This window comes from Spinacia oleracea, chromosome 6, assembly GCF_020520425.1.
Source record: "Spinacia oleracea cultivar Varoflay chromosome 6, BTI_SOV_V1, whole genome shotgun sequence".
NCBI classification, from domain to species: domain Eukaryota; kingdom Viridiplantae; phylum Streptophyta; class Magnoliopsida; order Caryophyllales; family Amaranthaceae; genus Spinacia; species Spinacia oleracea.
In genome coordinates this window covers 134,887,590-134,913,428 of record NC_079492.1, presented here as the reverse complement: position 1 = coordinate 134,913,428, position 25,839 = coordinate 134,887,590, and the positions used below count along the sequence as shown (strand labels likewise).

Below are 25,839 nucleotides of genomic sequence, written 5' to 3'. Positions count from 1 at the left end.
TTCGGCTTCAAAGCAACTAACAACGAGGCCGAATATGAGGCCGCAATCGCAGGAATAGAGCTTTGCTTATCCCTGGAGGCCGAGCATGTTTGCCTCAAAACTGATTCCCAGCTTGTAGCCAACCAGATCCGAGGGGAGTATGAGGCCAAATGGCCCAGCATGACAGCCTATTTAGCAAAAATTAAATCCTTAACGTCAAAGTTAAGATCCTTTGAAGTCATCCTCATTCCCCGAGGACAAAACACGCAAGCAGACGCACTGTCAAAACTCGCAAGCTCAACACTCATCGACCTAAACAGGTCGGTCCACGTGGAAGTTCACCAAGAGAGAAGCATTGACTTGCTACCCACCACAGTATACAGTTTACGTACCGAACCCAGCTGGATGGACGCAGTAGTTGCATACAAAGAAAGGGGAGAACTTCCCGAAGATAAGCTGCAGGCGAGAAAACTGAAAAGATTCAACAAATGGTTCATCATCAGCGCCGAAGGAGAGCTCATGAGGAAATCATTCTCTTCTCCGCTGCTAAAATGTGTGGGTCCAACAGACGCTGACTACATCCTAAGGGAAATCCACCTCGGGATATGCGGAAACCACATCGGAGGTAGGACATTGGCACATAAAGCCCTTCGGGCTGGGTACTGGTGGCCCACTATGGTTTCCGAGGCAAAGCAGATGGCAAGGAAATGCGAGAAATGCCAAAAGTTCGCACCAGCCATCCATCAACCAGCTCAAGCCCTACAATCAACACTGTATCCCTTACCATTCGCACAGTGGGGGTTAGACATCATTGGTCCCTTCCCCTCAGCGACGAACCAGAAGAAGTGGTTGATTGTAGGAGTCGACTATTTTAGCAAATGGATCGAAGCCGAAGCTGTCTCCTCCATCACCGAACCTCAGGTCCGCAAGTTCATATGGCAGAACATCATCACAAGGTTCGGCATACCAAGACTGATGGTCTTCGACCACGGGAAACAGTTCGAAAACACCCCGTTGCAAAAGTGGTGCAAACAGTTCGGCATACACCTAGCTTACTCGGCAGTCTGCCACCCACAAAGCAACGGGCAAGCCGAAGCTGCTAACAAACTCATCCTCAATGCACTCAAGAAAAGAGTCGAGGATGACAAAAACAAGTGGTTAGAAGAGCTACCCGGAACGCTATGGTCCCTTCGGACCACTGAGAAAGAAGCTACCGGGCAAACACCGTTCCACCTTGTACATGGATCCGAAGCTGTAATCCCTGTGGAAATCGGAACAGAAAGCCTGAGAATCCAGGCATACAACAGGTATGATGGGCTCCAGGGAGAAAGCAACAACCAACTTCTGTCTGAAGCTCTCGATCTACTGGACGAAGCTCGGAACGATGCAAGGACACTCAACGCAGCCTATTTGCAGAGGGTCAACAAGCATTATAACCGAAGAGTCAACGCCAGACCCCTAAAAGTCGGTGATCTAGTGCTCAGAAACGCCGCCTCGGTTCAGAAAGGACGGATCCATGGCAAACTCTCAGCCACTTGGGAAGGACCATACATCATCCATTCCGAAAAGAGGCCAGGCACGTTTATGCTGAAACAGTTAGATGGAACAATTTTGAAGAACCATTGGAATACCGATGTTCTCAAAAAATATTTTGTATGACCTCTGTCTGTAGACCAAGTAAGTTGTTTAATGAGAAGAGGAAAGCCATTGGCACCATGTGTTTCATTAAACTTATCTCTATATTTATTGTCCCCTTTTATATATATGCAGCCTCGGATCTGATCAATCCGAGACTAAAAACAGGTTGACTTTGTCCATTCCTTGATAAAATGCAAGAAATGACCAAATCATACACTTCAGGGAATCGTCCAGAATCCTCGGATTCGCGATAACCAAATAAAACTTGTTCGCCACAAACAGTCGCTCGAATCAAGTTATAAAACTCCGGCTCAGATCCACGGATCGCCGAAGGCATAACTAAGAGGCAGACTAGCGATCTCTTGCCCAGGTTTCCGAACCACAAGAGATCGGAAGAACAATCCAAACCTCTGAGCAGATCGACGGATTTGAAGAGTCTGGAAACTAAAGAGTCTCTTAGCAGATCTACGGATTTGAAGAACTCGCAAAACTAAAGAGTCTCTTAGCAGATCTACGGATTTGAAGAACTCGCAAAATTAAAGAGTCTCTTAGCAGATCTACGGATTTGAAGAACTCGCAAAACTAAAGAATCTCTTAGCAGATCTACGGATTTGAAGAACTCGCAAAGTTAAAAAGTCTCTTAACATATCTACGGATTTAAAGAGCTCGCAAGATCAAAAGGTTTTTAGCAAGTCAACAGAAAGAGGAGCTCGAAAAATCTACGGATTCAAAGACCTAAAATTGCGAAAGTACAAAGTTGAAAAGAAGCAGCCAAGTAACAAACATTCATTTTTTATTCAATATTTGGGGGGAGTACAAATACATTGAAAACCTCAAAAATTGAAAACAAAATGAAACAGTTAAAATCGGCAGCCATCAACAGACAATACCGGCCTACCGAAGTACTAAAGAAAACAAAAAGAAATGAGTACAACGCAGCGCCGAGGCAAAAGGGGGAAAGGCAAGCACATGTTCGGAATTCCTCAACTGGAACCGACCGACTCTGAAGAAGACGACTGCCCGAATCCCTAACTCTTGGGAGTCTCAGGAACAGCCCCTAGGGGAGCATCGTTCGAAGAACCCCCAGCAGTAGTGTCACCTTCGGAAGACGCCTTCTGGGCCCGAGCCTCTGCAAGAGCAGCTTGACGTTCAGCTTCAGCTTCGTCTCGATCGGCCTGACACTCCACCAAGTGATCCTGGGCCCTCATCCAGAGCGGAACCTTCTCATTCCAAGGGAAATGAGGCATATGCTTCGCAAACATGCGCCGAGCACCCAGGATGCCATTCCAGTATTGCTCTCTACACTGATCAGCAGTGTAGAGGTCAACTCTCTCTTGCTCCAACTTCCGAATGGCCGCATCCTTCTCTCGGATCTTCAGCTGGAGAACGGGCACCTTGTCAGCTTGATTCTGAATAATCTCCCGATGCTTGACAAACTGCTGAAGCCTCGCCTCCGCTTCCTGGCTCTGCTTAATGGCCGCCTCAAATTTAGACGTCATCTCCTTGAGAAGACTGTCTTTTTCTTCAAGTTCGCTCGCAAACTTGGCGGCCATTTCTTTCCTCTCCTTGTCGAAGGAAGCTATCTTTTCAGCATCCTCCTCGACTTGGAAAGTGAGCTTCCCAACTTCGGCCCCGATCTGCTCAGCCGACTCCCTAGCCTCACGACTGTACTGAAGGTACAGTTGCTTGACCTCCACCAGCTCGGCGAAGAGCTGCCCAGCCTTCTGGTCCAAGATAGGGATATCACGAGCATAAGCCTCCTGATATCTCCTCAGTTGTCTCTCCTCAACCGAGCTACACTCGGAAGCGAACGAGGACCAGAAAACAGCCTGGGAAAGAAGAAAAGATGAGAAAAGATGAGGAAAGAAGAAAACAACAAACCAAAAACGGAACTCAAAACAGAATTTCCAACACTTACCTCATTCAGATAATATTGGCCATCATAGCTGGGTTCCTCTCCTCAGCTCCAGGAACCCTCCACTGCGGGTTGGCCCGAAGAAGATTCTCCCGTGCAGCTTCGGGACCCACCAAAGATCCCACGTGAGCCATGGGGTTCTCCCCCAAAACCGGAGCTCTAGCATAGCGAGCCATCGCCTCCCTTACCTCCTCGGGGATCCGTTTCAGCGGAACATCCGAGCAAGGGTCAGCGTGGATCAGTCTATCTAGGGCCGAGGTCGAAGTAGAGCCCAAGGTCGAGTGGCGCCTCTTCCTCGTCAGACCCTGTTCGGGTTGCTCCTCCTCAGCAGAAGGGACCTCCTTCTCAGCTTCGGGAACCTCTATGTGAGCTTCGGTGAGATCCACCATCTCCTTATCTGGACTTTTCTCCCTTTCGAGAGAAACGTCAGCAGATTCCTCCTTCTGCTCGGCCACAATAGGGACATCCGAGCCAGGAACAAGGTCGGCTTCAATCGCCTCCATCACCTTGGTTATATCCTGGATCTCGATCCCTAAAGCAGCAGACGGCTTCAGCGGAGAGGGGATGGTATCTTCCTCAGCCAACGGTTGGTCCACGGGCGGCGGTTCCGCAACCACCACACTCTTCAACTTCTGCCCTGGCAAGGGCATGAAGTGAAGGAGATTTTTGGGAGGAGGCATGACTTCCGAAACCGCTTCCTACAGGGCAAACGCTCAAAGGTCAGTTTCGGAAAAAGAGAGAACGGACTACAAAAAGCTCCAAGTCAGAACAAATACCTTCTCCGAGGACAGAGAAGCTTTCGCTTTCTTCGGATGCGCGGAAGGCCTCAAAAGAGTGCTACCCTTCCTTTTGCGCTGATCCTAAACAGAGGAGACCAAGGGTCAATAAATGTAAAAGAAGACAAAGGAAGGAATAAAGAAAAAACCGTGAAGTACCCGGTTCCTAGATAAAGAGATATCTATCCGAGCCGGAGATGAAACCGAAGGAACGGCACGCGGCACAGCGTCAGTCCCAGGACCCTAAAAAGATGGTCCAGGACCAAGACGTTAGCCGACGGCCAACCAGAAAGAAAGACAAACAAAAGACTTCGAGATATAGAAACACTCACCAGATCCGAGGTTGTCCTCAAATCAGGGAGCACGACCTTCACTGGAACAGCTTCGGGAGAAGAGGCAGAATCCCACGGATCAGCTCGAACTTCAGATATCCGAGCGACACCCGACGGAGACAACACGTAATCCTTCAAGCGAGGATTACGAGGATTCTCTTTTCCGAACTTGTAATCAGGAGCCGAGTCGTGAATGGTCTTCAGATCCAAAGAAATGCCCAAGACCACAGGATCAACGCAGCTAAAGCCGTACTCTGCAGAAACAAAGCACAAAACAAAGTCAATAAAACGAGACAAAAAGGAGGAGGACAAACTTACTAAAGCACGGTCCCAGCCGAAAGACACCTACCCCTGTCAAAAATCCTGCTGAGACCGGCAACAGCAAGAATGTCCTCCCGCAAGATATAGTTGAGGTTCGGGAGCCAGTTGGACGGCAGTTTGTAGTTGTCCTCCCGAGCCAAAAACCACTGGAGGAGATCCACGTAGTGGTGATGGTTCTGATCCGGAGCAGCCACGCTTCGCATATCAGGATCAGGAGTCACAAACCACTTCGGAGGGCGATAAAAATGTGGATGCTTCGGATCTGTCGGCACACGAACGAACAACCACTCCGTCTTCCAATTATGATCAGAGCTGAGGTAAGGGTAGGCCGTAATGTAGTTCGGCTCCCCCTTCCTTCGGGACCTTTTGTTGATAATGGTCCACCAACCATACCCATCCCCCTTGGAAGCGTGGTTGAAAGACAGATCGTGCAGATCCCGAAACACGGCAACAGAGCAGGGAAAGTTAATAAAATCGCACACCCATCTAAATCCGATGATGTGCCTCATAGATTTGGGGGTAAGTTGGGCCAAACTGATGTTGTACGACACCAGGAGCTCGGAAATGAAGGGATCCAAAGGAAAGCGGAGACCGTTCTCCAAATGATGAGTATACACAGAGATGAACCCCCTCGGCGGATGAGTCACCCGAGGACGCTCCTGGTCGGGAAGCTCGCACCAGTACCCCAAGGCGTGCTGGATTCCGTATAACTCTTCGGCCCTCCGATGGTAGTTCCCCAGCTTCGCCTCCACCAACCAGTCACCACTGACCGATTTTTCCAAAGGACCATCGATCTTAGTGGTCTCATGCAGAATCGGGGCATACTTGCCCTGCGGATCAGCTTCAGTCCAATGAACTGGAAACTCAGGGTAAGAGCGGCGCACACCCGAAGAACCAGCTTTCTTACCAGAAGTTGCGCGTTCAGACACGCTAGACCCGCCAACAACATCATCTCTGGAAGCATCCCAACCAGTCGAACGCCTCTCCACCGGCCTCTCCGAAGGCCGACCCCTCGAAGTTTTCGGTAACCTTCCCGAAGGCACGTTCTCCCTCTCACTAGAGGAGCCAACGACGAACTTGCTTTTGCCCCTATTCTTTGCCATGGCCGCGAATTCTCGGTCTAGGGTTGAGATTGAGGGGTAGAAGGAAAAACGAAGAAAAAAGGAGAATTCAGAAACAAATTACCTTTTTCCGAAGCGGAATTCGCCGATAAAACGAACAACACAAGTTCCCGAAGTCTAAAGTTGGCCGAATTTCGTAGATCTGAAGAAACTTAAAAACTGCGATCGCCGGAATTTAGAGAGAGAATGGGTTTGAAAGAAAGAGTAAAAAGTTCGAAATGAGCAAAGCACCCAGTATTTATAGAAAAGAAAGGGGGCGCATCAACTTCCTCAACCCACGATCTCCACGACGCAATACAACTCCCAACACTTGTCATCAATGCAAATCATCCCTTTTTCAAAAAAAGAGAGGGAACTTTCGGACTTCTGACAGCTGGAAACCCACCCATTTAATTCTAAATGGACCGGGTCTGGGGGGCATGTTGTTTGGGCTCCCAATTGATTCTCAATTGGGCCACTAAGTCCAAAGCCCAATGGCTCTAAACAAACAGCATCAAACCTACAAATGGCTAGTCAGCCATCCATTAAGGCCCAAGGCCCAAAAGCAATAAATGACCTATGGGCATTTATTATGCAAACACTATAAATAGGCCGCCAAGGCTCACACCTCAAGGTACGTCGAATTTATCGCCTTAAGACTACTCTTCTAGAGAACTTCTCTCTAGAATCCGAGCATCGTTCTTACTTAGGCATCGGAGGGGCTTTCCTCGGAAACACCCCCGAGGCTAGTGACTTTGCTCTTGTGCAGGTGAATTCGGACTCTACTCATTCAAACAAGCAAGATCTTCAACACATACAAAAGGGCCTTCATTCGAAGCCCATTGTTTCCATATTTACAACACCGGAACACTTAGTATCAAATTGGACGATCCTAATGGATGTTGGAATGACGTACTGCATATTCTGCAACGCTGTTTAAGTATCGAGGTTCTGATTGTGTCACTACAAGGGACAGATCAGGTTATGCATTGGACTGCTTCCGACTTCATACCTCGCTGTTTTTCGAGTAAACTCAAGAGGGTACAGCTAAGAAGCTTAATAGGGAATGATGGTGATGTCGAGATGATTAAGTACATTATGAATAATGCGAATGTACTAGAGGAGCTTTATGTTGATGTCAACTTATGTGAAGAATACAAGTTTTTTAGGACAATATTTATGTTGCCTAAGACCTCCTTAGGTTGTGAGATTAAACTCTCTGGTAAGTATTTAGGTTCGTCAAGTACGACCTTCAAAAATTCATCCTTTTGGATCCAACAATTACTTGGTAGCACTTTGATGCTAGGTGATATTGCAGCAATTCAAGGAGATTAAGATATATAATTTCTTACCAAATAATTATAATTTCGATCTAGTCAAAGAGTTACCCAATTGTCACCAAAATAGTTATGTTCAATAATTATAATGAATCAAACGTTATATTTCTAGTCAAATAATTACATTTTGTCATTATATAGTTATGCTTTTTTAATGATGACATCATCGATCTTATGCATAAGGCGAATCATAAGAGTTCTTCTCGCACCTTTCTTTTCTTTAACCTTTAGGGCATGCTTGGATTGAGGGTAATACATTGCGAGGGTAATAAAAGTCAAACTAAAAAAAATATAAGGTAATTACTGACAATCTGATATACTTAATTTTGCATAGCATTTTACATAAACTTATGCAGCATAGCACCTTATTAATTCTTATCAACAAAAGGTCTTGTGCGCACAAGGTGTACAATAAATTTATTGTACACCAAGATAACTTTAACCCATTTTTTTGTAACTTTAACCTAGTTTTGATTAACTTTTATATTAGTAAAAAAAATTGATAGATAAATACGGGTTAAATGATTAATTAAGGGGGCGTTCGACGCCACTTCAGTTTCCCGTTTTTTCATTTTTTTAATCAAAAAAACAAAAACAGTCATGTAATTCTGTTGAATAAAATAAAAATTTAATTAAGGCATTTTGACAAAACATAAGCGAAAACTAAAAAGTGGTTTTACAAGTTTCGTTTATACTTTCGCCCACACAGAGTAAATACTCGCGGTTTCTCTCCAGTCTCCAATCTCCATCTTCGTTCTTGGCGTATCCTATTCTCAAGTTCAAGGTAGGCTTCTCATCTTCTTCTTCTTCCTTTTCAATTCTATTCTAATATACTTTTTCTTCCCCTTGAAATCATCCCCTTCATGTATTATTTCATCTATTTTCTATTATACTGGTTTTTTTTATAATTCGGGTTCATACTTCGTAGGTCGTCTAAATTGTTTGTATGCCCATCTTTATTCTTTAATTTTTTTAATTGTCGATTCATCTGTGTTTATCTGAAAATTGTCATAATTTATAGTTTAAATTTGAGGAATTTTGTTAAATTGGCGTCTTATCCTTCTTTTTTTCTCACAATAACTTGTTTCTTAAATTGGGTTAAATTCAATTGAGTTTTTTGAGTTGGGGTTTCACAAGCTTGAGTGGTAGAGATGAAGAAGGGAATTATAATGATTTGGGTTTCACAAGTTCAATTTGATTTTGGAATTGATTTAATTAATTTTTATTTTGGTGTTACAAATTCACAAGTTTTCGTGAATTGTATAATATTACAAATTGTAGAAGTTAATTCGGAAAATAGTACTCCGTATTACATAGTAGTATTACGAGTTCGTCTTTCTAGAAGTAGGGCGTGTTCGGCGGTAGCGTTTGAAGTAGCGGGTAGCGTTTTGACCTAGTCAATACGCTACTTGTAAAATTTGTAAGTGTTTGGTAAAGTAGCGATTTAGGTAGCGGTTAGCGGTTGAGTAGCTTTAGTCAAACGTTAAAATTAGTAGCGTTTAAGGTAGCGGGTAGCGTTTGACAAATTTATAATAAAGTTTTAAATAATATTATTGCTTTTATTTTTATTTTTATAATATCAACCGCTACTTTTACCGAACCCTCATATTAGTTACCGCTACTTTGACAGCTAACCGTTACCCGCTACTATTTACCGCTACTCGCTACTTTAACCGCTACCCGCTACTCAACCGCTAACCGCTACCCGCTACCGCTAATTTTGCCGAACAGGTAGTAACGATCATAACGGCCACTCGTATATTGTGTGTCTGTATTTTGAAATGGTCTGTTTGATGATCCGTAGGTATGAATTATGTATAGTTGTTTGAGGCATTAGTATAACGTGATACTATTACTTTTATGTAGAAGCATTGATAAGAAATTTGTTCCATTGCTAATCGGTTCCATTAACTAACCAATTGATTTAATTGCTTAAGTTATACGATAACAAGGTGATTTTTAGGTAAGACCGTCTTATATAAAATTTTGTATACATTAATTATTCATACAGGTAGCTCCTATAAAAATAGGAAGAATTTATGGGACAAATGATTTGTTAAAAATGTTACAAAGCGTAAATGTCAATGACCCGTCGCTGCCTACAATAACACGAGTCCAACCTGTAAGTTTGAATCAGAATATTCTCTCCATCTCACATTACTCGTTACACCTACTTTTGTACAAAGTTTTAGGTGATGATCAATTGTTACTTCATTGAAAAAGTAGATTATTTTATTGAAAAAGTAGAAGTGATGGAAGTTAAAACACGAGCAATGGTCAAACTACAACTCTTATAATTTTACTTGCTACTGTACATCAGATTAAGATACTACTTTTCTAAGTTACAACCTCTTCCAATGAAAAAACTACAACCTCTTGTAGCTTGGTCATGACTCACAATCTCACATGTGAATCACTCAAATCTTTAATCTCATAATGAGAGTAGTAGGCCCCATTTGAACATTACAAGCTTGTAGCTCCCAAAATTACAGGTTTTACAAAGATACAACCTTCATTTTTTCACATTGGTTGAATTTATACCTCCAACTATTTAGAACTTGCAAGCTGAGACTTATACACAACCACTGTTGTTGCTTTTAGTGGTTTAATTTTTAATTGAATGATAGAAGGTATGGGGAACAAACTTTAAGTTAGTGAGATTAGAGAGACAATATAATAATTATGGATCTATTCCTAATTTGAAAGTGTAACAAGTAATGTTAGAAAAATCAAAAATAAAAGTGTAATCACTACAAGAAATGAATTAATTTCCGACCGCCAAAAGTGGTTGGTAAAACAAGAAATACGGTCAGTAAACTATTTAGCGACAGCCAACGGTCGTAAAAGGCCGGTCAGTATTCTCCTGACGGTAATTTGGGAAACTCCGACTGAAAAGCAGTCGATAAATTTTACCGTCTGAAATATCGACTGCTTAGTAGTTGGTATTTTACCACCCGCTTAAGTAGTCGCTAAATTAGCGACCGCCAAGACGGTCGATAATTTAGCGACTGTCTTAGCAGTCGCTAAATTAGCGACTGCTAAGACAGTCGCTAAATTATCGACCGACATGCGGACGTTAATTTAGCGACTACCAAAGGTCGTCGCTAATTACCGACTGCATGTCGGTCGGTAAATTGAGTTAACGCAACAAAAAAAACATTGGACCCAGCTACTTTTTTTCATAGCCGAATACGAAGTACATTATATAGGTATCAAAAATTGCCCAATTTAATACTAAAATATTATGACATAATTCACTTGCAATGTAAAGTAAAAAAAGGAACTTTTATTATGACACAATTCACTTGAATTACAATTACAAAGATGAGTAAGAATAATTCTAAAAAAAATCGATCTAAAACTAAATATAAACCTCAGACTATGTATGCTTGAAGTTATTTCCTTCCAACTTCTTCCCAAATTTATCAAATCAACGGTTCTTGGTATCAACAAATGTCGAGATTAAATCCCTGCAAGTTCATGTTTTAACATACATATTAGATCTTTAAAAAAGTTAAAAAATAACATAAATACAATTTTATGTCCAACTATAAAATTCAACAGCCTAAACAAAAAAACCAAATATATTTTAAAAAAAAATATTATCACTAAATTCCTTGAAAATGCCCTGCACTATTCCAATTCAAATAAATAAATAAAAAATCAAAAAGTACAAAGCTTACCTTATTGTGAAAACACATAGATCTATTCTCCTTCTTCACCTCCAAGTAATTCTCTGTCAGATCTTCTCTTTAGAGCTTTGTTCTCCAATGCTTAACTCCATCATATCGAAGATCTACTCAAATTCTTCACCTACATAAAAATTCAGCACACACAAACTCATCAGATTTAAAATTCAAACACAAAAATATAAAAAGAGAAAAAATCAAATCATTGAAATTAATTAAATAAAAGAATTGAAATTGAAAAAAAATAGAAACGGAAGTCGTTACTGCTTGCAATATCAATTTTAATGAGTGACGAAAAAAAAGACGAGAGAGGAGAGATTGAAGGACGTTGAAGAGAGATGAGTGACAGAAGAAAAAAAGAAAGATGAGAGAGAGATTGAGGGAGGTTGAAGAGAGAGAAAGAGAAGGGGAGATGAGGGAAGTTGAAGAGAGAGAAAGAAAATAGGGAGGGATACGACGTACAAACGTGGGTAGAGATTAGGAGGAGTTTCTTAGGGTTTCTAGCTAGGAAAATCTTTTTAAAAATAAATAAATACTCTTGGCGGTCGGTAAAAGCGGTCGGTATTTTAACGACCGTATAAAATACGGTCGGTATTTTAACGACCAACTAAAACACAGTCGATAAATTATTCAAATAGTCGGTTGGTAAAATTTTAAATTTAATTCGGATATAGTCGGGTTTTTACCGACTGCTATTTAGTCGTAACACATGGGAGAGCAGACGTTAATTTATCGACTGCTTTAGAAGCGGTCGGTAAATTTAAAAAATAACGACTGCTTCTAAATCGGTCGGTAAATTAACGACTGCTTCTAAATCGGTCGATAAATTATGTTTTACCAACTACTTTTATGACGGTCGGTAAATTTAGTTGGTAATCAAGCGATTTCTTGTAGTGAATGTGGAACGGGGGAGTAGGAGTCCTTCCGGGTCATTCTTAGGGTGAGTTTATCCCCAGACTCACTTTCAATCTTCAGACTCTGCCACATCAGCTTTCCACTAACTTTTTTATTATTCAGACTCACATAGGATTCTCTCTATTTTTACACATTATCCCCAGACTCACCTCAGACTCACCTAACTCCTAAAATAATACTTTATGTATATATATTTTTTTTGGGTAAATTTTCTAATTTATATTGAAATTATGTTTTCTTATATACAACAAATGAACAAAGTATATAGGATGTCGTAGAGCTGATCATCATGGGCTCGGGCCGCTGGCCCAACCCAACCTGAAAATTAGTGGATTTTGGGCAGATTGTTCCGGCCCGATTTTCGAGCCCGACCCGAACTTTTAAAAAAAATTGCGGGCTTTTGGGCAACGCAAAACAACATTTTTAGTTATAAATTTGGCCCGGCCCGAAAATGGCCCAAAAAACCTGCTAATTTTGGATCGAAATAGCGGGTTTTGGGTACGCAAAATTGGCCCGAACATTGGCCCGGTCCGTCCCTGTAACGCCCCGACCTCTAAATCACTTATTTAATCATAATTAGCAGCGGAATTAACCTAATTCGGTCGGGACATTACCCGCCGTAACTCCCTCTTGGGAATTACAAGGCAACTATCAATCATAAGCTATTAAACTCCAAAATTCACATAATCATCCTTCTCAATTCCTTAATCAAAGTACATAACTTAATCTCGAATCTTTACTGAAACTTGTTACAACTTAACATTAACTTAGGTGAACTTGGTAATAGTGAAATCCTCGCCACTACTCGTTCCCGTGGTCCCCAGCAGTACCTAAAACGGAAAACAAAACGGTGAGCCGAAGACTCAGTAACAAGTTACCCTAGCATCGTAACATCATTTCAATTCATTTTATTTAATAAACAGGGAGAATAGAATATAGTAAAACATTTAATAAATCAATATTTCAGAAGCATCATTTCAAAAACATCATTTCAGGAACATTAATTTCAGGAACGTCATTTCATTACTCTTTTTCATTTTAACAGTATTATTCTGGTCGTCAGGACTTTACAGGAAACATGGTAGGACGTCTCCTACGAACAGGGGAAGCCAGTGCTTCATAACAGGGGGAGTCAATGCTCCATAACAGGGGAAGCCAGTGCTTCATTTCAGGGGGAACCTTGGTTCCATATCAGGGGAAGCCAGTGCTTCTTATCAGGGGGAACCTTGGTTCCATATCAGGGGAAGCCAGTGCTTCTTATCAGGGGGGAACCTTGGTTCCATATCAGGGGAAGCCAGTGCTTCTTATCAGGGGGAGCCTGGGCTCCATATCAGGGGAACTTGACCAGTTCTTACACTTTTATTTATCATGTTTACATTTCTTTTAATCGAACATTAATCAGGAAAATCTCAATCATTCAGGGTGGTTCAATAAACCATTAAATCTCGTTATTTCATAAAATCATTACTTTCAGGAATAATAATTCATTAAATCAATACTTTGCATAAAGCTGCATTATTGTAAAACAATTCAATCAAATCATACTTGTAATCCCGCAAATCATAAAACATCATTATAAAACATCAATCATTCATAACATCATTCATAAATACATTTCGAAGGGATTGCGGGTACTAGCAATAACCGTTACCTCAACCGTAGTTTTATACTCCCTGTCTGATGGATCGTCCTTCCTGAGCCCCGAGTCCAATTTCTTTCAAAAGTTAAATTGTTGAATTAGTAACTAAAACGATAAATAATTTAAAATCAACATTTTATAGATGGTGAATTTTGAAATAATGAATTTAATAAAAATATAATTTTTATAAGTTATTGGAAATATTATTAAACGAAATTTCAATCAAAATTTCATAAATATTATAAACTCAATTTAAGTAAAGTTCAATAATTAAATACATTTTCTTTTTGAAACAAATAATCATTAGTGGTCTAAAATGTAAACATTGTTATCAAAATTATAAGTAGTTGAAATAGAAGGATAGGTGCACAACTTACAAAATCCAAGTAAAAGGATATTGGGCCAGCTTTTGATAGTGGGTTGACTTGAGGAAATAAAACCCAAACTTTCAAGAATTTGGGTTCCTGGAATCGTGAAACAGAGAAGGAAGCAAGGCAGTGAGCAGGAACAACCACGACGGGAGGAAGGAGAAAATGGAGTAGGCTGGTGGCGGTCCGTGACCGGAGGAGGGATGCGCACCGGCGCGGGCGGAGTAGCACGCCAGTACGGCGGCGCTGGTGGTTGAGCGTGGAGGAGGAGCTGGGCGCGGGTGAGGGGAAAGCAGGGGGAGCGAATGAGAATGAGGCTTTGGAGTGGTTGTCGTTTTGGTTTCAATTGCAGTGGTGAACGGAAAAAGGGGGCAGAAGGCGGCAGGGATGGTCTGCCGTCGGTGGTCTTGCCGGCGGCAGTCAGTGGTGGTGGCTAAGAATTGAAATGAAGGTAAGAAAAATAGTGAAAAACTCCATGATTCTTGAATGGTTAAAACTTGAATTTGAATGGTGAATTTAACTTGAATTTTCTGGTTAATTTGAAATCTATTTATAGGGATTAATGGGGGTTAATGACATAAGTGATGACCTCCATTGAAGCTCAATTGTATGACAAATGTCAAGAGAAATCAAGAATATGGTGACTAAGGCATTAGAATTCAGATTAGTGTCATGAGATTGATGACTCAATTTGATATGAAACATGGTGTTGACAGTTGGAAAGTGAACTTGGAATTCAATGGCAAAAGATACGTGAAGAAGAAGGAGGGAAAAAGAGAAACTGATCTTTGGTTTCTTTGGTGAACAAGGGTATTTTGGTAAATAAGTAATAGTGGACAATATTCAGAATTTACATTGCCATTTTTTTGGAAAATGAAAATGGAACAATGGCTTGAGTAAGATTAATTTCTAAATAATTCTTAATACAAAGTGCTAATAAAATAAATTAGTTTTAAAATAACAATTATTGTTAATATAAACGTTTTAAAATCTTTTACAAATTACGAAATAAAATGTTGCTAAACTCGTAAATATGAATTTAAATTATAAAACCTGAAAAATAATAAATCGTTTAAAAATTCAAGTAAAATAAAACTTCGTTAATCAAAATAAAGTTTGAAATTAGGATCTTAAAATACGTTTAATCTAAATAAAAATGATTAAGCATAATTAAACGAGTTTTAAAAATTCAGGGTATTACATTCTTACCCCCTTAGAAAAAGTTTCGTCCTCGAAAGTTGAAAATTAGATTTATAAAATGATTGTTGAAAATTGAAAACGCTCGAATAAGAGTATAATTTTTTTATTTAAAACCAAGATCTCACAATTTCAATTTTGACAAGGTCTAGCTTTCATTCCGCCATCATCTTTTAGGACTCTGCTTCAACCCGAGACCTAGAACCGAAGAGTAGAGAACACAAAAGGGGCAAAATCATATCTTGATCCTTAGTCGTCATTAAGGTCAATTATATTCCGCCATCATCTTTCCGAACTCTACTTTACTTCATAGAATAGGATCGAGGAGCAAAGAACTTAAAAGGGGAAAATTGTTAGCTTAGACTAGGCTCACATTTTACTTTGTGATATCTTGTTTGAAATATTTTCGACCGAAAGTAGTAACTTTTAATGAAAAAATTAAATTATAATTCTGAAAATATACGTATATGTAGTGAAAATAAATATTTATCAACCAATTTCAATACTCGAATAATTTGTAAAAGTCATTTATTATATCAATCTCGTACTCTGAGCTCAGGAGAACTTCCATCGGAGACGGCATCCATGTACATCAATTAGATCACCAGTACAATCATGTCATATCAGCATGAACATAATTCATATCATAGAGACATAATTCATATGAAAATTTCAAATTCAACATAAGTGTAACATTCATAATCATTTGATCTAACACACGAGCATGGTTGACCATAACATAATCAATCATAGAAAACACAGTCATTCATACATCATATCGTTCATGGGCGAATAATTAGAGATATTTCGCTTTCATTTGCTATTGGCTTCTTTGTTGTAGGAATCTTGTCGTTGAATTTCATTATTCGATTCGTTTTGATTTCGGTCTCCGATCTTTTCTTATGCGTCAAACAACTTCGCTGACCACGTTCGTTGCGGGGGTTTGAGTCCAATCACGCGACAGGAACTACATCATTAGACATGCGACTTCGTTCCTTAGTATTTTAAGTCGACAAACCTCGGGTTGTGGTGGTCAATTCTAAGCCATCACACGTGCCTTTATCAGAAACAATCTAGATTCCAGAAACTTAGTTCATACTACCTGGTTTTACAGACATGTCATTTCGTCGATTCCTTTTCTTAACTCCATTGCATTCCTCAATCATTCATAATTCTTTTCGAACTTCATAACATTCATTGATATTATCAACCTCATAGACAGACTAATTCTCGATAACTTATTTTGGTAAGTTCCTCAAGGCTTTATCTGCAAACTCAATTCCATATTTTCACCATAAATCATGTTTTCCACATAACATTTTGCAAAACCTTAAATTCTTTCGCTCAGCTTTCTTTATGGAGATAATCGAGCATCCTTTTAAATAACTTCATAAAATTTATCCTTAGAAATGATGCAGGAAAGTAAACTAAGAATCGATTTCAATCATGACTTCAATGCTTTAAACCTCGATTTATTTGTTGATTTGCCACTTACGAAAGACAAACTCATGCTCTTTCGATACTCTATTATTCAATCTTTTGATAACTAATTCTTGATAACTTCTTTTGGTAAAATCCTCAAGATCTTATTCATGCTTCAACTCAAATGGGGTTCATAACATTCATGTATAACTTCTTAGCTTCCTTAATAAAGGCATATCAATCATTTTTCAGATACTAGACTTTTGTACTTATAAACACCAAAACATTCATCGGAAAGGTAACCCAAGAATAAATTTTATTCATAACTTTAACACTTTAAACCTAGAATAACTTCACCTTAATTAGTGATTAACCACTCATGAAATACAACCTTATGCTCGTTTGATACTCTAACATTTATATCATCCTTAAAGATTTCATAACCATAAAAATTCCTCAAACAATTCATATCCACAAAATCTTTGAGTTTAAACCGTGCTTAACTTAACTTCTTCCAAGAAATCAGTAATGCTTAAACTTTTCCTAGTCTGTCTAGGGTAGGAAACTCATAACATGACATGTGATGATAAACATGAAATCTATGGAAGTTCGGCTTCAAAGCGAGAAACAACTACGTTAAAATAATATCAATGTTGGCGTCATCTTTGTCTTTCATCATGTAAGCTCTTACATATGCCGTGATCGCATTGGATTATGATTAACCCTAGAATTGTTTCGTTCATGATTGGTCGAGGTTGACGAAATGCTCTTTCCCTCTACGTATTCGTTCCTACACGACATTAGTTTCTTATTCGCCAGGGCATTGCAAAGTCTCCAATAGTTGATCCATCTTGTTGGTCAATTCTTCAAATTCCATCGAATCGGCTTGCCGTCATAGATTGGTGGATTACAGGGTGAAATTTTCTCAAATAGTGATGCATTTTCGTTCGACTTCGTTTTTCGAGAATATTTGACCGATTAGTTGACATTGTACTTGCAGTTCCTAATCGTTTCATCATCTCCTCGTGGTCTTCTATAAATTATTCGTCACAGGAATCATCATGGAAAACATCATTGTGGGCGACGTCATCGTGAATATTGCGCTTTGTTGTGAGCTTCGTTCGTGGCATCGTTAGTAACCTCGATAATCGATATTTCACATAACATATTCAATCAGGAAAACATCATGAGAATAAATCCCTTTAAACCCGTTCCTACACTCACACTCATTCCATTTTAACTTGACTTGATTTTAACATATTCTTTTTAACTCATTCCTTAAAATTCTTTGCTTAAAGCCTATTGAATTCTACTACGCGCAAAACCCGTAAGGTTTAGCACTTATGATCCAGAACCTTGGCTCTGATACCAAACTGTAACGCCCCGACCTCTAAATCACTTATTTAATCATAATTAGCAGCGGAATTAACCTAATTCGGTCGGGACATTACCCGCCGTAACTCCCTCTTGGGAATTACAAGGCAACTATCAATCATAAGCTATTAAACTCCAAAATTCACATAATCATCCTTCTCAATTCCTTAATCAAAGTACATAACTTAATCTCGAATCTTTACTGAAACTTGTTACAACTTAACATTAACTTAGGTGAACTTGGTAATAGTGAAATCCTCGCCACTACTCGTTCCCGTGGTCCCCAGCAGTACCTAAAACGGAAAACAAAACGGTGAGCCGAAGACTCAGTAACAAGTTACCCTAGCATCGTAACATCATTTCAATTCATTTTATTTAATAAACAGGGAGAATAGAATATAGTAAAACATTTAATAAATCAATATTTCAGAAGCATCATTTCAAAAACATCATTTCAGGAACATTAATTTCAGGAACGTCATTTCATTACTCTTTTTCATTTTAACAGTATTATTCTGGTCGTCAGGACTTTACAGGAAACATGGTAGGACGTCTCCTACGAACAGGGGAAGCCAGTGCTTCATAACAGGGGGAGTCAATGCTCCATAACAGGGGAAGCCAGTGCTTCATTTCAGGGGGAACCTTGGTTCCATATCAGGGGAAGCCAGTGCTTCTTATCAGGGGGAACCTTGGTTCCATATCAGGGGAAGCCAGTGCTTCTTATCAGGGGGGAACCTTGGTTCCATATCAGGGGAAGCCAGTGCTTCTTATCAGGGGGAGCCTGGGCTCCATATCAGGGGAACTTGACCAGTTCTTACACTTTTATTTATCATGTTTACATTTCTTTTAATCGAACATTAATCAGGAAAATCTCAATCATTCAGGGTGGTTCAATAAACCATTAAATCTCGTTATTTCATAAAATCATTACTTTCAGGAATAATAATTCATTAAATCAATACTTTGCATAAAGCTGCATTATTGTAAAACAATTCAATCAAATCATACTTGTAATCCCGCAAATCATAAAACATCATTATAAAACATCAATCATTCATAACATCATTCATAAATACATTTCGAAGGGATTGCGGGTACTAGAAATAACCGTTACCTCAACCGTAGTTTTATACTCCCTGTCTGATGGATCGTCCTTCCTGAGCCCCGAGTCCAATTTCTTTCAAAAGTTAAATTGTTGAATTAGTAACTAAAACGATAAATAATTTAAAATCAACATTTTATAGATGGTGAATTTTGAAATAATGAATTTAATAAAAATATAATTTTTATAAGTTATTGGAAATATTATTAAACGAAATTTCAATCAAAATTTCATAAATATTATAAACTCAATTTAAGTAAAGTTCAATAATTAAATACATTTTCTTTTTGAAACAAATAATCATTAGTGGTCTAAAATGTAAACATTGTTATCAAAATTATAAGTAGTTGAAATAGAAGGATAGGTGCACAACTTACAAAATCCAAGTAAAAGGATATTGGGCCAGCTTTTGATAGTGGGTTGACTTGAGGAAATAAAACCCAAACTTTCAAGAATTTGGGTTCCTGGAATCGTGAAACAGAGAAGGAAGCAAGGCAGTGAGCAGGAACAACCACGACGGGAGGAAGGAGAAAATGGAGTAGGCTGGTGGCGGTCCGTGACCGGAGGAGGGATGCGCACCGGCGCGGGCGGAGTAGCACGCCAGTACGGCGGCGCTGGTGGTTGAGCGTGGAGGAGGAGCTGGGCGCGGGTGAGGGGAAAGCAGGGGGAGCGAATGAGAATGAGGCTTTGGAGTGGTTGTCGTTTTGGTTTCAATTGCAGTGGTGAACGGAAAAAGGGGGCAGAAGGCGGCAGGGATGGTCTGCCGTCGGTGGTCTTGCCGGCGGCAGTCAGTGGTGGTGGCTAAGAATTGAAATGAAGGTAAGAAAAATAGTGAAAAACTCCATGATTCTTGAATGGTTAAAACTTGAATTTGAATGTTGAATTTAACTTGAATTTTCTGGTTAATTTGAAATCTATTTATAGGGATTAATGGGGGTTAATGACATAAGTGATGACCTCCATTGAAGCTCAATTGTATGACAAATGTCAAGAGAAATCAAGAATATGGTGACTAAGGCATTAGAATTCAGATTAGTGTCATGAGATTGATGACTCAATTTGATATGAAACATGGTGTTGACAGTTGGAAAGTGAACTTGGAATTCAATGGCAAAAGATACGTGAAGAAGAAGGAGGGAAAAAGAGAAACTGATCTTTGGTTTCTTTGGTGAACAAGGGTATTTTGGTAAATAAGTAATAGTGGACAATATTCAGAATTTACATTGCCATTTTTTTGGAAAATGAAAATGGAACAATGGCTTGAGTAAGATTAATTTCTAAATAATTCTTAATACAAAGTGCTAATAAAATAAATTAGTTTTAAAATAACAATTATTGTTAATATAAACGTTTTAAAATCTTTTACAAATTACGAAATAAAATGTTGCTAAACTCGTAAATATGAATTTAAATTATAAAACCTGAAAAATAATAAATCGTTTAAAAATTCAAGTAAAATAAAACTTCGTTAATCAAAATAAAGTTTGAAATTAGGATCTTAAAATACGTTTAAGCTAAATGAAAATGATTAAGCATAATTAAACGAGTTTTAAAAATTCAGGGTATTACATTCTTACCCCCTTAGAAAAAGTTTCGTCCTCGAAACTTGAAAATTAGATTTATAAAATGATTGTTGAAAATTGAAAACGCTCGAATAAGAGTATAATTTTTTTATTTAAAACCAAGATCTCACAATTTCAATTTTGACAAGGTCTAGCTTTCATTCCGCCATCATCTTTTAGGACTCTGCTTCAACCCGAGACCTAGAACCGAAGAGTAGAGAACACAAAAGGGGCAAAATCATATCTTGATCCTTAGTCGTCATTAAGGTCAATTATATTCCGCCATCATCTTTCCGAACTCTACTTTACTTCATAGAATAGGATCGAGGAGCAAAGAACTTAAAAGGGGAAAATTGTTAGCTTAGACTAGGCTCACATTTTACTTTGTGATATCTTGTTTGAAATATTTTCGACCGAAAGTAGTAACTTTTAATGAAAAAATTAAATTATAATTCTGAAAATATACGTATATGTAGTGAAAATAAATATTTATCAACCAATTTCAATACTCGAATAATTTGTAAAAGTCATTTATTATATCAATCTCGTACTCTGAGCTCAGGAGAACTTCCATCGGAGACGGCATCCATGTACATCAATTAGATCACCAGTACAATCATGTCATATCAGCATGAACATAATTCATATCATAGAGACATAATTCATATGAAAATTTCAAATTCAACATAAGTGTAACATTCATAATCATTTGATCTAACACACGAGCATGGTTGACCATAACATAATCAATCATAGAAAACACAGTCATTCATACATCATATCGTTCATGGGCGAATAATTAGAGATATTTCGCTTTCATTTGCTATTGGCTTCTTTGTTGTAGGAATCTTGTCGTTGAATTTCATTATTCGATTCGTTTTGATTTCGGTCTCCGATCTTTTCTTATGCGTCAAACAACTTCGCTGACCACGTTCGTTGCGGGGGTTTGAGTCCAATCACGCGACAGGAACTACATCATTAGACATGCGACTTCGTTCCTTAGTATTTTAAGTCGACAAACCTCGGGTTGTGGTGGTCAATTCTAAGCCATCACACGTGCCTTTATCAGAAACAATCTAGATTCCAGAAACTTAGTTCATACTACCTGGTTTTACAGACATGTCATTTCGTCGATTCCTTTTCTTAACTCCATTGCATTCCTCAATCATTCATAATTCTTTTCGAACTTCATAACATTCATTGATATTATCAACCTCATAGACAGACTAATTCTCGATAACTTATTTTGGTAAGTTCCTCAAGGCTTTATCTGCAAACTCAATTCCATATTTTCACCATAAATCATGTTTTCCACATAACATTTTGCAAAACCTTAAATTCTTTCGCTCAGCTTTCTTTATGGAGATAATCGAGCATCCTTTTAAATAACTTCATAAAATTTATCCTTAGAAATGATGCAGGATAAACTCACCCAAGAAGTCTATAAAATGAACGGACCCGTGAGTATAAACTACGGTACAATTTACAGAAGCGAATACAAAATTTATCGGCTCAGTCATCAGAAGCGAAATCGAAGTTTGTAAATTTTGGTTCGTTGGTGAAAATTCTCTAATTAGCTACACTCAACAGCGAAATCATCAACGGTTAGTTCAATTTTTGTGTGGCTTTTCATTTGAATTTTATGTTTAGGGTTTTATAAAATAATTCTGTTCAATTTTGTGTTCATCCATCAATTGAGCATTTATTATTTAATTTATTGTGTGGTTGGTTGATTTTCTTGGGCTTAATCTTAGATATGTCTCCTATAAATGGCTGTACTTTTTAATTTTGTATTCTATCAGAAATGGATAAGATTAAGTAGTTACCAATGATGAATTAAGGTAAAATTCTAACCTAGGAGCTTAATTAAGTTGGTTATTTAACGCAATTTGTATTCAACTTTTTCATTAGACGCTTAATTGATGGCTTGAGACTTGAATTGGGGCAGTTGGGATTATAAAGTCCGTGTTGTGTTCCGAATTAACGAATTCGCTAACCAGAATTTTGGGGATTTAACAAAACTAAAAAATGAATTGCGTTTCTGTACCCAATTTCGATCTAGCAAGTTAAGTTACAATGGTTTTGTTTTTTATTTTTGCATTTGATTATATGCTTCTGGAAAAATATTTAATGAATGAGTAGACAGATTTATTTTGTCATGGAAGCTGGATCTAGTTCATTGGAGGATGGATACAGAAGTATGACGGGAAAATGCAAAAAGCGGCAGATATTGGAATCCAAGGACAAAGTTGACCGGTTGAACTTACTTCCGGACAGCATTTTAGTAGACATTCTCTCTCTTCTGCCAATAGAATCTGCCGTTAGAACTTGTGCCTTATCTCGCCGATGGCAGTATCTCTGGACTCAAGTAACTCGTCTCGTATTTGATTACTATGGCCTCCCATCTAGAATTAGGGGCTTAGATTGGGATGATTCATTCTTCGCGATTGTTGATCACATCCTTCAGCAACTCACCTCCCCCAAAATACATTGTTTCAATATTCGGTTTTTTTATGGTCGTAATAAAGATGATGCCTTCGTTTCTTATGTAGATTCCTGGTTTCATGATATATGTGCTCGAGATACAGACCACATTCAGGTAGATGCACAGCGTTCTGTCTATGGTGATATTGATCTACTTACTTTACCAACTTGTATTCTTCACTCTAAATCTCTGGGCGTGCTTCATTTATCTGGGAATTTCCTCATTAATGCGTGTGATGTGAAGCTTCCTAATTTGAAGAAATTTCATTATTCTGTCCAACCTTTTGATTCTCGATTGTTGACCAAACTTTTTAAGTGTTGTCCACTTTTAGAAGATGTAACTCTGTTGGGTGATTTAGAGGAGAGTGAACTCTGTTTAGCTTCTAATTTGAAGAAATTTGCTTTTACATCTGACTTATTACAAGGTAAGTTGACCATCAATGTGTCCAAATTGAAGGAATTGGAAATCCATGTTCGGAGTCTATCGGTTGTTTATTTTGTCAAGAACTCTGGTGCATTGGTTTCAGCAAATGTGAGCTTAAATTCTGAGTTCCTCACTGAAAATGATTATCTGAGCCACACAGAGCAGCTTTCTCAGGTTATTTCTAGTGTAAGGTATCTCTGCCTCAATTCTGCTACATTAAGGGCCCTTAACAAAGTGGACTATGTCTTGGATAATCTGATCCAACTTCGGATCAGATTGGATGATTCCATTGCATGTTGGAATGATGTGCTGCATATTCTACAATGTTGTTCGAGCCTCAAGGTACTTGTTGTATTCTCATTGAGAGGCTACTATAGCATGCCACAGGTTATAAATGTTGGAGATGATATACCTCTTTGTTTCTCAAGTCAACTTACAAGGGTAGAACTGCATCATCTACCTGGTACTGCTGCTGATCTCGAGTTTATGAAGTACATCTTGTATAATGCAAATGCATTAGAGGTGTTATCTGTTGAGCTTTCCGTGGATGCTAAAAGGTCAGATTTGCGATTGTGGAAAGAATACGTGTTTTGTGAGACTTTATTCCTACTCCCTAAGCTTTCCATATGTTGTGAGATTCAAGTCTCTGGTAAGTGTCTCAGCTCATCTAGTAGGGACTTCCAAAAAAAGAGTAAAACACTCCTTTGTCAGATTCGTCGTTCTTACTAGTTACTCAATTGAGGTGTACTTGAGAAACACATTTTCATTAGTTACCTTATCGCTTGGAAAATAAGAGATCCACCTTTATGCCCCATCCTAAATGGTTACCCTATCGCTTGGAAAGGATGCTCTTGGGTGCACCTAATAGACTCGCATATGCTAATACGGAGTATATATGTTTAACGGCTATTAATCTATTACGGTAATCAAGTAACCTGCATTTTTCTTGCAGCTAGTTGTTAATGTCTGTGCAGATCTTTTGGTTTAAGTTGAAGATCTAATTACTTTTTTGTCATCTGTTATGCTCAGCTTTTAAGTGACAGAGATTTCTGATGAATTATTCCACTGTCTGTAGACTCAGTACCTTATGAAGTTTGATGTGGCAGAAAATAGATTGTCAATTAGGTCTAAGATTTGGGTCCTTTTGTATTATGCTACCGACCTTCTAAAACCTTTTATTTGTTTTGGCAGGAAAATATATCAGATTTCAAATTTTGTTTTATATACTACCCCGTGATGTTTATTAACCGATACGTCCGTGACATCTTATATGAATATTGTTAGTGTGTAGTAGAAAAATAATCATTGAACAAATTTAAACTTTAGTAAGGATATAGGAATTTTAAAAAGGACACCTCACAAATTTATACACGCGTGATATCTTTATATGAATATTATAACTGTATAATAGGTAAAAAAAATCATTGAATAAATTTAAACTTTAGTAAGGGTATAAGAATTTTAAAGGGGACATCAAGTTTTCACCAATTTAATACGTTAGCAAGAGTAAAATAAATTTTTTATGAGGCCGGAGACAAAAGGTGTTTAATAGTTCCCTTATTTAATAAAGACTAGTATAGAAGCCCGTGCGATGCACGGATTTGTCAATGTTCGTACTTTTTTTGTCTTATTATAATTATATTATCGTATACAAACACGCACTTTTTAAAGTATATCTATAATAGAAAGTTAAAATAGGTCCCTTTTCAAGTTGGAGTATAAACGTGTTCTTAAAATTAAAAATGTTTATACATAAGGATTCATGTGATCTCAACAAAATCATTACATATACTTTGTATAAGTATAGAATCCCTCTATCCTTATTTTCTCGCCCCATATTCTATTTAGTACATCCCTTAGATCGAGCAAATATACAAGACTCCTCCCAAACCCCAACTATATAATGTAATTACCTTTTGAATTAGCGGGTGTGGTCAATATGCTTAGTTATGTAATTAACTTTTGAATTAGCGAGGGTGGTCAATATTATCAGTACGAAGTAGTTAATAAACGAACCAATTACATTAAAAAAAATAGAAAAAAAATTCAAGGGTGTAGAATATTAGGAATATATTACGTTAGAATTATCTTAGGAAATATTATGTTAGAATAAGTATTTGGTTCATATTAGGTATATATATTAATCCCTTATGACTCTCGATCGTTCAGTTTTCAACAAACAATTTTATCAAATATCTTTAGAAAGATCTACCCTCACGTACCTCTTTTTGTTTCCAATTCTCTCTTATTTGTTTTAATGGGATA

The 25,839-nt window shown here is 38.3% G+C and overlaps 1 protein-coding gene and 1 long non-coding RNA gene across 2 annotated transcripts; one reads left to right on the top strand and one right to left on the bottom strand.

The window, feature by feature from the left end:
- The first annotated feature begins 8,073 nt into the window (after positions 1-8,073).
- On the top strand, positions 8,074-24,537 carry LOC110791560 (F-box/LRR-repeat protein 13). The gene is made up of 2 exons (XM_021996310.2): positions 8,074-8,182; positions 22,809-24,537. Exon 2 carries the CDS (start codon positions 22,825-22,827, stop codon positions 24,301-24,303), a length of 1,479 nt encoding a protein of 492 aa, XP_021852002.2. The 5' UTR covers positions 8,074-8,182; positions 22,809-22,824; the 3' UTR covers positions 24,304-24,537.
- LOC110791555 (uncharacterized) lies at positions 10,665-11,755 on the bottom strand. The gene is made up of 2 exons (XR_002534115.2): positions 11,082-11,755; positions 10,665-10,868 (listed from the first exon to the last, which is right to left on the bottom strand). It is a non-coding gene; the product is annotated as an uncharacterized lncRNA (long non-coding RNA).
- Positions 24,538-25,839: the final 1,302 nt, after the last annotated feature.